The sequence below is a fragment of the Mizuhopecten yessoensis genome, unplaced genomic scaffold (genome assembly GCF_002113885.1).
Source record: "Mizuhopecten yessoensis strain PY_sf001 unplaced genomic scaffold, ASM211388v2 scaffold8051, whole genome shotgun sequence".
In the NCBI taxonomy this organism is placed as follows: domain Eukaryota; kingdom Metazoa; phylum Mollusca; class Bivalvia; order Pectinida; family Pectinidae; genus Mizuhopecten; species Mizuhopecten yessoensis.
The window spans coordinates 83,526-97,929 of NW_018407354.1; the positions used below are offsets into that span (position 1 = coordinate 83,526).

The following is a 14,404-nucleotide window of genomic DNA, read 5'->3' on the forward strand; positions in this document are numbered from 1 at the left end:
ATGTTAAGGACCATCAGACCTTATAGACAACATCAGACATACTTAGGGTGTACAGTGTAGAGTTTTATCTGAACTCCTGACATAACACTGTCCACTTTGTATGTTAAGGACCATCAGACCTTATAGACAACATCAGACATACTTAGGGTGTACAGTGTAGAGTTTTATCTGAACTCCTGACATAACACTGTCCACTTTGTATGTTAAGGACCATCAGACCTTATAGACAACATCAGACATACTTAGGGTGTACAGTGTAGAGTTTTATCTGAACTCCTGACATAACACTGTCCACTTTGTATGTTAAGGACCATCAGACCTTATAGACAACATCAGACATACTTAGGGTGTACAGTGTAGAGTTTTATCTGAACTCCTGACATAACACTGTCCACTTTGTATGTTAAGGACCATCAGACCTTATAGACAACATCAGACATACTTAGGGTGTACAGTGTAGAGTTTTATCTGAACTCCTGACATAACACTGTCCACTTTGTATGTTAAGGACCATCAGACCTTATAGACAACATCAGACATACTTAGGGTGTACAGTGTAGAGTTTTATCTGAACTCCTGACATAACACTGTCCACTTTGTATGTTAAGGACCATCAGACCTTATAGACAACATCAGACATACTTAGGGTGTACAGTGTAGAGTTTTATCTGAACTCCTGACATAACACTGTCCACTTTGTATGTTAAGGACCATCAGACCTTATAGACAACATCAGACATACTTAGGGTGTACAGTGTAGAGTTTTATCTGAACTCCTGACGTAGTAACGCCGTCGACTTTACTGTCTCCGTCCTCGTTTTCGTCCCGTTCAAGTTCACCTACAATGGAGGAAAACAGAAATGCTTGTCTGTAAAGACGACAACTCAGGAAGTGAAATGTTTCTTAAACTGCGTACTTCGGCTACTTCATTAACCCCAATTTCTGTATTTAACACTTTTTAAGCTGATGCTGATTTGTTGATTTAGTAAAGAAAAACTTGACACAATTCACATTCACATTAATTGTTTACGACAATGAATTCTTATTACAAGACGATTAATTCAAATTTTGTTATCATTTTAAGAAATAATAGAATGAAGAATGTTCAAGTTGCAATAAAATAGTTGTTTAACATTGAAAGGTTATTTAGGTGAAACAAGCACCTCTACAACTACAACGGGATGCAGCTTTGGACCACTTTTATAAGACTATACTAGAACCTGATAATTGTATAGATATAAATATCACTTGTTCCGTTTCATGGATAGATTTTAAATCATTTTACCTATACCAACCTATCAGTTCCAAAATACTTTGTCCAAAATATTAGACAACAAGGCAAGGAATCTCAAGTTTTTTGACATTTTTGACAGAAGTAGAGAAAGAGTTCAGACTTGAGCAGCGTTTTTTTTTAATTATTGAAAACGAAATCAAGAGCCCAATTGTTGACTTTAAGGTTTACTAAATGATCAAGAGTACGAGAACCAGATACCTGTTGTGATGTCGTCTAGGTGAGAATCATCCTCTATGATGGACTTCTTGAACTTTTTCTTGCTGGCGTCCATTAAAGCAAAGCTGAGACAGGGCTGGGCTAGTAGGAACTCGGACACCGAGCTCACGTGGGCAGCATTAGAATCCCCCTCCTGATGTATTTGTAACACATATAGCACCTACAACACAGCAGAAATAGCAGGTTCAATTTACAATCTGGTATTTTCTGAAATGCAAACTGTTCATCTTGACACATTTTACATCGAGACATGCCCGGTTAAGTTTCATAATATTATACTACACTAGCTGTATTGCAGATTCAGTAGGCGATGCATTATTCTTGCATTGAAAACTATGAACATAGAACTACTGAAATTGCCGTTCATCTGACCATCCTGACACATTTTACACTATGACATGTTGTATATTATTATGTCAATTTTCCCCCTTTTCCCCGTTATGTTTCATATGCTACACTGTATTGCAGATTCAGTAGGCGATGCATTATTCTTGCACTAAAAAATATGAGCGTAGAATTACTGCAAACAGAAATTGCCATTCATCTGATGTTCACCTTTATATTCCCCTCCATTCAAGCCAATACACAAGGCCACTCTGTATTGATGGGAAAAGACATATTTTTGCAGCACATGTATAACTATGTTGCTGGTACCTTTCTGCACAACTGGATAGACTAGAACTCCCAGGGTTTTTCAGGGTAAAGTATCTTGTTAATAAAACACATTGTTTTAACTGCTATTAGTGTGTTTTAAACCTATGACTTTAAGTAGGCTGATGAATAACAAACTGTAACCCCCCCCCCCCTCCCAAATTTGATTGGTATAGTTCAATGAATTTCTCAAATACAAAAGAAAAACTTTCTTAATCATATTTCCTAACGACATTCTTTTAGATCACTCAGAGTTTATTTGTTTTCATGAAGTAATACCAACATTTTAATCCTGTAGCTGAGCACTCATAATTAAGACCATTAAGTCACTATCTTCATCACCCCCATTTACCAACAACGAGCTCGTACCTTCCTCCTGATGTCAGACAAGACAAGATACTTGGCACTCAAATCTAACGCAGCTTTCATACACGGGTCCAGTTGGAAGTTTGATGGTAATCCTGGTGGGCAGGAAAATCTTAAAAAGAAGAACAAAAATATTGAAACAAGGTAAAGTAGTGCAAGCAATCAATAGTCCCCTATACCTTGCCCAATTGTCACTGAACAAATGGCTATAACTTGTCTATAATGGGGCATGAAATTAAATTTCAGTATGTGACACTTCGCCATCAACTAAAGGGTAAATTGTATATACACATCAATAACTGGCACATCCAGATCTCCAGTAAACCTACCTGATGGTCTGTAGACACGTCCAGATCTCCAGTAAACCTACCTGATGGTCTATAGACACGTCCAAGACTCACACGTCCAGGTCTCCAGTAAACCTACCTGATGGTCTGTAGACACGTCCATGACTCGCACGTCCAGATCTCCAGTAAACCTACCTGATGGTCTGTAGACACGTCCAAGACTCACACGTCCAGGTCTCCAGTAAACCTACCTGATGGTCTGTAGACACGTACAGATCTCCAGTAAACCTACCTGATGGTCTGTAGACACGTCCAGATCTTCAGTAAACCTACCTGATGGTCTGTAGACACGTCCACGACTCGCACGTCCAGATTTTCAGCTCCTGATTATTCATAGCTCCAGTCACAGCAAACTTCCAGAACTGGGCACTGTAGTCAAAACAAATGAGAAAATCAGAGATGTACTGAAGATTTTCTTAAGTCTGACAGCTACGGCGAGGCTTATAGTTGTTTTATTTACATCTTTAATACATTCATATTCTGTTCAATTCTGTTTCAAATTTTCTATAAAAAAAAATCAAACAATGTTCAACATGTGATTTCTGGAATGACTGTACAAATTGCCAAAATTGTATCCATAGTTTCTGGATTCAATCCGTCATGTGTAAATTGCCTTACAACCTATGTGTACCAGATAAAATGGAGTTTTGGTCGAGCTACGCCATACAACATTACATATCACACATTCATCACATAACCAACAGACCTTTTTTTAATGCCATACAGCCATGTCATAAATATGGTATTACACACGTGTAATAAAACCTAAAAGTGCTGCGATTGGTCAAACCTGTGGGAACATATATTCCTACGCCACTACAGGTACTACTTCGATTTAATCTACCACATAATACATTTACTTTAATTATCTTAAATGAAGTTAAAATGTTGATTTTTGTGTTACTTTATTTCATTGCATGTAAAACTGATCATTATTAAAACAAAAAATCTGGAACACCTTTGCACTGCAAGAAACTACATAACTGTCATCGGAGTAGTTTGGTTTTGATCTATATAGAGTCCGCTTTTGTGTTTGAAGGTGTTTTTTTTCAAGAAATGAATGTTATGTGATAACAAGAGGCCCATGGGCCTTAACGGTCACCTGAGTCCTACAGTATTTATTTTTGTTGTTGAAATATGTACCAATTTGAGTAAAAAATAGTTAAGTATAATGTTAACTTAACTTTGTCAGGACCATGAGCTGATCATTCCTAGACCGATTTTCAGTGAGATCGGCCTATTAGAACTTGTTTTTAAGTTTGAAATAGGTATTTACAAAATAGCGGCCATGGCAGCCAAATTGTATTTCTGATTGACCCGAAAAATAACAACTCTTTGTCAGGACCATGATTCGATCATTCCTACAAAGTTTCAGTTCAATCAGCCAAGTAGAACTATACTTTAAGTTTGAAATGTAAAATGTTAACGGACGACGACGGACGAAAACGGATAGCAATAGGTCACTTGAGCTAAAGCTCAGGTGACCTAAAAAGAATCTTACATTCGTGTCCATGTCATATTTAATTGATTAAACTCATTCAGTAATCTAATATGACGCTCGCCTAAAGGCTTGTGTCATATCAAATTATTGAGCCCGTTTAAAATAATTTCAATATAAGATGGACACAAATGCAAGATCCTCTATGTATGTAGGGCAAGGTCCTGTGTCATACAGGCTGAAATATACAGAAAAAATAAATCATTGTACGTAATTGACAACTTATTTAACTCAAAACAGATTTAAAAGAAATGTTGATTACATTTTTGCATCATTTCAATATGATTTAATATCTGATTATCTAATATCTATTTAATTAGCTGTATATACCAGGCTTATAACACGTATATACCAGGCTTATAACATATAGTTCTCACTGCTACTTAGTTTGTTTGAAATCTACACAATGAAATTTTACTGATTTGACTTCTTACTGTGGCACTATCAAGATCAAATTCTGTTTCATAAAGTAACTAATAATTATCTAAAAATATACTGACATAATGTCACAACACTGATCAATAGCAGCCAAACATCAATTACTTAACCCTTTCACCACTGTAGACCATAATGGACCCATCCATATCAATGCTCGGTAGAGTCTATTAAAGTAACATAGGGGTGAAAGGGTTAATACATGTAAGCTGCTATGTCTTCCTCGGAGTTAGGTGTCTGACAAAACAGAAAATGATAAAACGTCTGCTGTTGTAGAGGTACGAATGTTGTGTGATATTATGATGATTCTATATAAGGCACACACACCAAGGCATCAGTTAAATAAACAAAGGGTGGATGAAAACTATTCAACAGAGGAAATAAATAGAAAAAAATAGAATTTAATAAATGAAATTGGTCATAAAATTAATGTATTATTTACCTAGAAAATTCACTTTAATATTTTGGCTTATAGAATTATACTATACAAGGAATTTAATCTTCAGTATGTAATGTAATGTTTTCTAAAAATAGTATGCAGTTACCTTTTGAAAACGGAAAATAATAGCATATTGTCATCAATATATGTATATATATATACATCATAGACCTACTGACTGTAGTTTTAAGTGAGAGAGTACAATCATTCTCTCACTTGGTGTTATAATGCTTATTTATATCCAAAGAAAAATAAACTAGGAAATAAGGAAATTTAACTATCACACAACATATAAAGGTTGAAATGGATTAAAAACTTAATATGTTCAGCAGTAACCAATGACTCAATATTTAAACCAAGTTCTTTTGAAAAAATAATTAGTATTCTGATTATCAAATCAACGTCAGATCCACTGGGCCTGTTTTATATACAAAACGTGGTTTGTATGACATCCTACATAACATACAATGTTACACCAAACAAATGGAGGGAAAGACATTGTGCTCTGTGCAAATTACCAACACTTCTTCAAGGGATCAGTTCTGAAAAGTCAATGGCATCCTCGCAAAGTCAGCTGTCTAGTCAAACATCAGCAACATTAAGTCCAATAGTAGTTACTTACAGGATTTTATAAAGTAACAGAATAATTGTTTTTTATATCGAGATTTCTGATAATTGAAGTTTATAAATTTGTTGTACATAAAAATCAACATTACTGAGATATATATTTTCATTCATTTTATAACACAGATGCATTTTATTTTGCAAATGTATGGAATTAAAAAGGTTAAAAAAATATATTTAAAAAAGTCGGAAAATATATGAATCATTAAATGATTGTTTCACTGATCAAATTGCTTTAGAGCGGTTTTTGAAAAATATCATTGTTGCAACAATGTTCCGTTATAGCTCATGGAGCAAGTCTTTAATAATAGTATTTCGGATAGGATCAGCAACTTCTGCTATATTCATTTAAAACAATGACTATTGTCGTGTCTGAGAAAACCTTTCAGCCTTAAGTCATTAATTATACTTACTCAGCACTGAAGTACTTGTGGTCGTCCAGGAAAAACAGACTTGACAGCGGTTTACCGTCGTGTGGCTTCCATTGGTGGAGACACCTACACAACGAAAAATAAAGATCAGAAATATGTGTCGACAAAATCGGAAATAACGGGAAACAACAGTAACTGTTACATTTAAATGATACATTCTCTTTATCGTATTTTGAAATATTTTTTCAATCCAGTCTAATCTCAAATGTTCGGCTTTCTTTATATTCAGAAAGAGACAATTTGTACAATATCAGGACTGATTATCTACTCAATGATTTGGTCTTATTTTGTCCTACCCTATATACCCTATTAACAGGACTGTCATTTAAGGGACGGCGCAGATCTCGTGCTCTCCTTTAGAGTGCTACCTCAGTGAAATACCCTGCCAAAGGCACCCAGGTTAAAAAAATTGCTTGAGATGCCGAGGACTTTTACACTCACCTAGGAGAGGTATTTTCACCCATATTGACTTGGAAGAACTTCACTTCTCCGTCCAAACTTGCTGTGGCGAGAGCTGTGCCGTCCGGTGAAAATGCTGCATCCATGATGGGCTGGTAGACAGACGAGGAAAGTCAGACATTCACAGTACACACAGGAATTACAGTTCGGACGACTGGTAATTTTACCCTCCCTTATTATTTAAGGAGCACACATGGCATTTGCATCTCAGCATAGTCAAAATGTTTACGATAAAACATGTTTAATATAACAGTTAACATCTGAGAAATAACTTGAATTCTATAACCAACATTAGTTTGAAGTGAGGGATGAAGAATTCCACCGAGTGGATGTGTCGCCTGCCTAACTTAGGTGGAATGATGGACCATTTGGAATTTATCTATATATGAAACCTGAAGAGCCCTGTGAAGGGTGAAAGCAGCTAGTTTTTTAGTCGGTTGTTAATCTTATTTTTTCTATATTTACTTCCTTCACATGGACATTTATTCCTTTTTTATGATAAAATACAATGTATTTGCAGCTGAATTAATGATCAGATCGCAACAACCTTTGGCAGATAGTTTAATTAACGCAAGTCTCATGACAATATAGTAATCCCACTAAAATATATGATTGATATTTATTCAATCAAATTGCTTGCAGCTTCATTAAATATGCAAGAATTATCCCTAAATCAAACTTGAGGAAGCTGTTTTGGCAGAAAGGATACGAGACAAGTTTCATGGTTATCAAATATCATTGCTTCAAAGACACATTAAATGCAGAATCCATTAATACCAGCCAATCAGATTCCAGCAATCATTATATATAATATAAATTTGGCTGATTATCAAAACTGAGCAAGGGACAAAGGTACTTAATTAGTACACATGACAAGTTTTGTACCAATGTTTTTACCTGTGTGTGACTGTTGATCAGGATAAGACCAAATTCCACGTCCTCAGCTAACAGCGGACCACTCGAGTACTCCTTAGTTACCAGGTCCACATTCCAGATCTCCGCCTAATAATCAACAACACATTAATATAAACAGTCCATTTCATTTTAGAAATTCTAGCCGTCAATTTCATCCATGTACTCAAATTTACTGTAATTCTATATTCAGAAACCGAGGAAGGGTTATGTACTAGAGCACTTTGGTTATATGGCTAAAACATTTCAACTGATTGAACCTGAAAAGAAACAGCAGGTTCTAATCGGGACCAAGCTGACCTCTAGAAAATTTGGGATGTAGATTGAGGAGTCAGTTGTGCCTGACATAAGCTAAACAGCTGACTGTTTTCTACATAAAACAAGGTTGATTGACATATAAAACCAACCAGGGAACTACACCTGAATTTTACTCTTTATCTAAATATGATGGCTTGTTTGGGTGTTTAAAGGGGTGATTTTAAGATGGAGTCTTTGGCAAGGCAGCCGCCTTTCGGAATGTTTGTCACCAATGAAACAGAGAAAAAAAGAAATCTCAAAGTATGAAAAAAAAAAGTGTAAACCAGACAAGTAAGGAATGTTTTAAATGTTGCAATAACTGAAGGAGAAATTATTACTAGCAGAGATTTATCTGAGAAAGGGATTCTCCTGTAAAAACCAAGTTCATTAATTATGTTCATTATAACTCCTATGCTGTTATCAAGACCATGCATGGAAACCATGTATTTTAATAGTAATAACAGTTATTAACTGAAGACAATGGAATCCCTATATTTTAATACTTATTACAGATTTTGTAAAATGGAGAAAAGTTCACTAGCAAGTACAATGATTAAAACAAGGTGCTTCACTCCTTTCCCAAGCAATATACTATGAAGGATATAGGACCTGATATCATATATCTAGCGTGTTCAAGTGACCATTCAATACCTGGGTGTTTTTCACTTATACATTTATTTCAAGCACCCAGAAGGTCCCTTATCAATGTAGCGTTACCCATGATATTGTATAGTCAGACTTACACAGTGATGTAGAGAGAAACAAGTATTGTATTTTATTTTGAATTGAGGATCACTTTTTGGTGCCGAGTGATACAAACCCAACTGATCACCATTAATTCTGTACTTCTGTGTATCAAGCTGTAACTAGTACCTTCTCATTGTGGGTGAGAACGAGGACCCTGGAGGCGTCCTGAGTGGAGGACTCGGTCACGCTGCTGTCGTCCGAGTCGTCGGGGATGAATGGGCACCAGATCAGGCGGTGGTACTCTGTGTGTGGTGTGTCTTTATCACGGAGCACGTGAAGAACCAGGTTAGTTCTGTCAAAGTCAAGGCTAATAACACAAATTGTCCCTACTTTAAAAGACCATAACCTCATGCTATCTTTTAATTAAAGAATAAAGCATTTTTTCCAGTACTTCTTGTATCACACACATATAGGAAATTAAAAAATGAAACTCTGAACAGCTTAAAAAATAAATCTAACAAAAATAATATACCAATATTTCGGACCAACTTATAGCCAAATATAGATAGGGTAAACGTTGTTTTCATATATATATATATATTTCTAAATGTGTACTTTTAGGTGGTCAGGTGGTGCAGCGGATAATGCATTTTTAAGGTGACCAGGATTCGATTCCCAGATTGGATGTGAAAAAGTATGTGGTCACCTGCCGATCCATGTGGGTTTTCTCTGGGTACTCCTGTCTCCTCCCACCTTAAAATCCCCAGCAACCCAACATTTGGGCCAACAAAAGTGATTATTATAAGTTGCAATAATTTGTTTTATACTTTAAGTTCATATTTCTAAATTTAAAAGGATACACAAGTTTCCCATAGTCTGTTTCCTTGATGCTGTACACGAAGAGATTGCCAACCTCATCGACAGCGCCAAAGATGACATCGTCTGTGTGAGCAAAGGCTATATCTATAACCTTGCCAGTAAAATCCTTTAACAGGACGCGTTCGGCTGTCCGACGATTAATGATCCGCACGATGCCACCAGACTTTCCTAAACAAACAAAAACACAGAGTTTTACAACAACCATTATGCTTAAGTAGATACACCAGACTTTCCTAAACAAACAAAAACACAGAGTTTTACAACAACCATTATGCTTAAGTAGATACAAGATCAGTCTCTATTAAAGCCATTCATGATAGCCAGATTTAGATTTCAGGATACTAACACAATGTCACTCGATTCTTTACTTCAATCACTTTGTACTTGAGGATATCAACAACTGAAATGACGTATAGTTGCCAAGTTCATGGGATGAAAATCGAGCTGATCTGGAGACAAATTCAACTTAAACTGCATCATTGAACTCTGAACCTTTAAGCTTTTTTGTTGATGAAATCTATTTAAATTAAATTAACTCGCTTTATCACCATCAAACACATTTCTCTGCAATGATTTTCTTCAATCTTTTGATATCAACTAGAAACATAACAGCTGTTACACTGTACAACAATCATCCTTAAGGACGCAATATGTATTTTCTCCCAATTTACAGGAACATATAAATCCTATAGAGATCCCTGGCCTGTAGGCATCTGTTATGAAAATAAATCTTGTTGAATGAGGTTATTGGTACATTGCTGATGTCCTTACCTCGGAGAGTATAAGCTGCGTGTAGGCTGTTCTTGTGTATCGCCACCAGGTTACCGATGTAGTGGAGCTGTTCCCAGTCATACTTCACCACCGGAGTTATCTTCACCTGTCACACAGAAAACAATCACATTACCTAAACTGTCTGTATTATCCTACTTTCCCTTGGCGTGTGTACCTTTGAAGACAAAACCACTCCCTGCTAATAAGACTTCAGAGCTAGAATAAGCAAACGTTCTTTTTTTATTGTTTTATAAATAATGTGTGTATCTTTATTACTAAACTCAAGTGTCAAATGTATACAATGTAGAGTGTATACTGAACGTGATTTAATTTGTTGATTTTTATTGTATGATTGAAGTTAATGTTTTTATTGTATGATTGAAGTTAATGTTGAACAAAAACACTTAACACTGTGTTAAAGTACAAGAGGAAAACTTAATACAATAGTGTTGTTACTATAATTAGGTATTCAGTTCAGTAAAATTATAAATAATCATAATTGCATTTTACCATCAACCAGTTAACTACTCTCTATTACAAACCAATTAAAAGATTATAATACCTTATAGATACCTGTTCTGGGATATATACAGGCCTTTTTTATGGTGGAATATGGGCCAGTTCCCCTCTCCAATTTTGGCATTATTTCCCCATATTTCAGTAAAAAAAAATCCCCACTTGTAACTTAATACTTCCACATGAATATCCGTCTTGGTTCCATTTTGTTTATATTTTCTGTCAGTTCCATGACTGAGTGATTTATTTCATTTTCCCCCATGTTCATGTTGATTGTCACTGCTGATATTTTACAACACTGTTTACAGCCAGCCTTGTTTATCTGAACAGTCACACAAACACATTATTCTATCCGATGGTCAATTTGCAGCGTTTATAATGAACAGCCCTCACTGGACGGGTCATGCACATACAGCACATATTTTCCCCTATTTCAAAAAAAGGTACTAACTTTCTATTCCTGCATTAATCCCTGCTGTGGTTACATACCTTATTGTGACCTTTGACCTACCCTATTGTGACCTGTGACACACTTATTGTGACCTGTGAACTACCTTATTGTGACCTGTGACCTACACTATTGTGACCTGTGACCTACTTTATTGTGACCTGTGCAGGGATTTTCCTACAATAAAATTTGGAAAATCTTGCTAAAATTCCCTATTTGCCATTGAAAGATTCCCAATCAGATGGCCATTTTTGCAAGATTTAAAGTTGGAGTTAAACAAATGTACAACATGTATAACTCGGGAAAGTGATACTAACCATCAAAGAAGCATTCTTTGTTACTAATTCAGTATCTTTTATTTCACAAAAGAATCTTGGTAAAGAACTGAAGTTTATCTGTCCGTAAAGTCGGCAGTGTGATAAACATGCTGTCGGCCATATTTGTTTTCTAATAAGGGAACCAACATCCGGGCACAGAATCCGGAAATAATCAATTTATTTGTTTGTTCAATTACATTTATTACTGTATTTTCTTCTTTTTACAGTTAAATAGGTTTAGGTAAATAAATGACTTTAAAATAAAAATAAAAGTTTTCCTTTTAGTTTTAAAGGAAATAGACAAATATTACAACTACCGTATATATTTGATAGTATAATAAAATTATGAAAATACTGTACGCTAGACCTAAGCTTATGCATTGAAAAATAAATAAGAAATTCTAATACCAAGAATGCAATTTCTCATGATAAGAAGTAAAATTTATTGACAGAAACTGGAAAATGTATTAAATTTTATTCCCCCAATTTCAAATTTTACCGCTAAAAATTCCCAATTCATTGGACCCTGGACACGAAAAAAAAATGGTAGGAAAATCCCTGCTGTGACCTACCCTATTGTGACCTGTGACTTACCTTATTGCTGCCTGTTGTAGACTGTGACATCACACCAGTACTCGTTATAATGCCACTGCTACCCTTACTGGCCATGATGTCCACTTCTCGCCCGTACACACTGAAGCTGTTCACCGTGTCTGATCCCTGTAGTGTTCTGTAGACAATGGACACAACACTGGTGTCTATTAACTTTAATACATGGAGTATTTTACCACTCCACAATGACAAGGTATCAACGCTCACATTTTCCCATATCATTTAAATCATTATTATACATGAAATGTATACCCTAAAATACGATAAAAACAATCTCAATAAAAAATTTGATAAACAGGAAAATTACTTTATAACAATATCTCTCTGACAAATTGTGAAAATGTTATTCAGAATAAATAGTTGTTAAAATTGAACTAAAAAGAAGGGAGATAAATATCTGGAATATCATCCATCTATAAAGAGATATCAATTTACATTAACTGGCGTGGAGCAGGACTATCATATATGGTCTTCATCAGTTCAGTCAGGGTGGGATTGCCCGCAGTTCCATCCCCAGAGTTGCCTGGATCCATGCTGAAATGATAAAGTATTAAAGTAAGATTATAGAGCATGGATTGTCAAATATTCTAGAAAACCTACAGAATTTTAACTCATTATTACTTCGGGATTAAGACCATTTTAATGCTTACATGATGTTACCGATACTGAAACTAATTATGAAAGATTTATGTGAATAAATTATAAGATTTTTCCTGGGTCACAGTTAAAGCAAGTAACTAACTTCTAAGTTATACCATGTACTGCTATCTGGTATTGTCTGGTATTGGTTTACTTAATTACCATTCAATTATCCCTTAATAAACTTGGTAACATCCATACTTCATCCACAAAATATTTAACAATGCAAGAAATGCATACATGCAGATTAAAGGGAAAGGCTTTCCAGAAATTATTCATTTCAATGTTGAACAAAAACATTAATTGATAAATTGTTAATTACTGGTGTATTTATAACCGTCATCTTTCATATCAACTCTGGGATTATCTGGAGATGATTTAGTTACTGCTCACAAACCTTATTTTATAGTCTTTTATTAGTTTTATCTTAAATTCTCCCAACAACGATGCCTGGTGCTAGTAGATTTTATATCTGGGCCAATAAACATTTCAATATTTACAATGGAAACACAGGTCAGGCTAGTTTAAGTTTTTAAAATATGTCTGTGGGCTATATCTACTGCATGAAATTATCCTCCCCTACAAAAATATTGAAACATTTGGAAAGCCTTAACAGATTTTTTCCATGAATTCATCAATGTAAATGGCATACACATGCATTTACACTTACCGAACTTGGAATCAATATAGGCACCTACAAACGAGTTTGACTTATTTTTCAATAAAGTAGCAACTCTGTGTAAAATGTCAGCAAGTAATTGCAGAAAGAAGTCTTGTTTACAGAATCTTTTCTTCATTTTGTTTTTTCGCAGTTTCAGATTGAAATAAACATGACGTTATTACTTTATGGGTTATAAACCTCAGTGGGGGTCTTCAGATAAATTTGAACTGCTTACAATTTACAATGTCATTATTTTATTAAAAAAGAGTTCACAAAAAAATAATCAGATCCAATTTTTACCAATGGTATCATGAGTAAGGAAAAACCCTCGTACATTGATCATAAATAGATTACTTAACTTATTATCATTTAATAATCAACCAGCGAATTTATTGACACATATATATGCATATGAGATCCAAAAGTAGGCCCAAGAGTGGGCTTAATAAATCCAAAGGCCTGGTATAGCTGTGGTCTCTTTTTTGAGTCAAGTAGTAGTTCCTTTAATTCAGTAAGAAGGAGGTACCTTTCACGCATTGGTAACGATCCCGTCACATTTCCAGAGGACATGACTGTAATCAAAATTAGAAGTACATCATCAGTGTATCATCAACATTGTATCATATATTCATTGTATAGAACATGATACCCATGACATTTCTAAACATTGACACACCTAATATAATTCTGGGAGCACACTGAATTTAAACTCATGTCACATAGTTGGAACACAGGAAAGTAGAAAGGAGAAAAGATCTACTTAAAAAATCTTCTATCTTCTTCCACATCTAGTCACTATGATTTGAAAATATGAGAATATGAAGTTACTAATCAATATCAATAGCTGGATAAACATCATCTACCTCAAGAACAATTGAACAATTCAAAAGACAAACACCACAGAT

General features: G+C 35.0%; 1 protein-coding gene across 1 annotated transcript in view; it reads right to left on the reverse strand.

The window, feature by feature from the left end:
- Positions 1 to 14,404, reverse strand: part of LOC110454743 (enhancer of mRNA-decapping protein 4-like) — a 64,194-nt gene that overhangs the window by 48,665 nt on the left and 1,125 nt on the right. The window contains exons 2-14 of the mRNA XM_021504424.1: positions 14,026 to 14,071; positions 12,635 to 12,733; positions 12,182 to 12,317; positions 10,307 to 10,412; positions 9,517 to 9,703; positions 8,843 to 9,008; positions 7,658 to 7,762; positions 6,743 to 6,852; positions 6,284 to 6,367; positions 3,148 to 3,243; positions 2,531 to 2,639; positions 1,493 to 1,670; positions 743 to 839 (exon numbers count right to left, since the gene is read on the reverse strand). Of these exons, the coding sequence (XP_021360099.1) occupies positions 743 to 839; positions 1,493 to 1,670; positions 2,531 to 2,639; positions 3,148 to 3,243; positions 6,284 to 6,367; positions 6,743 to 6,852; positions 7,658 to 7,762; positions 8,843 to 9,008; positions 9,517 to 9,703; positions 10,307 to 10,412; positions 12,182 to 12,317; positions 12,635 to 12,733; positions 14,026 to 14,071 (1,519 nt within the window). The remainder of the gene's footprint in view (positions 1 to 742; positions 840 to 1,492; positions 1,671 to 2,530; positions 2,640 to 3,147; positions 3,244 to 6,283; positions 6,368 to 6,742; positions 6,853 to 7,657; positions 7,763 to 8,842; positions 9,009 to 9,516; positions 9,704 to 10,306; positions 10,413 to 12,181; positions 12,318 to 12,634; positions 12,734 to 14,025; positions 14,072 to 14,404) is intronic.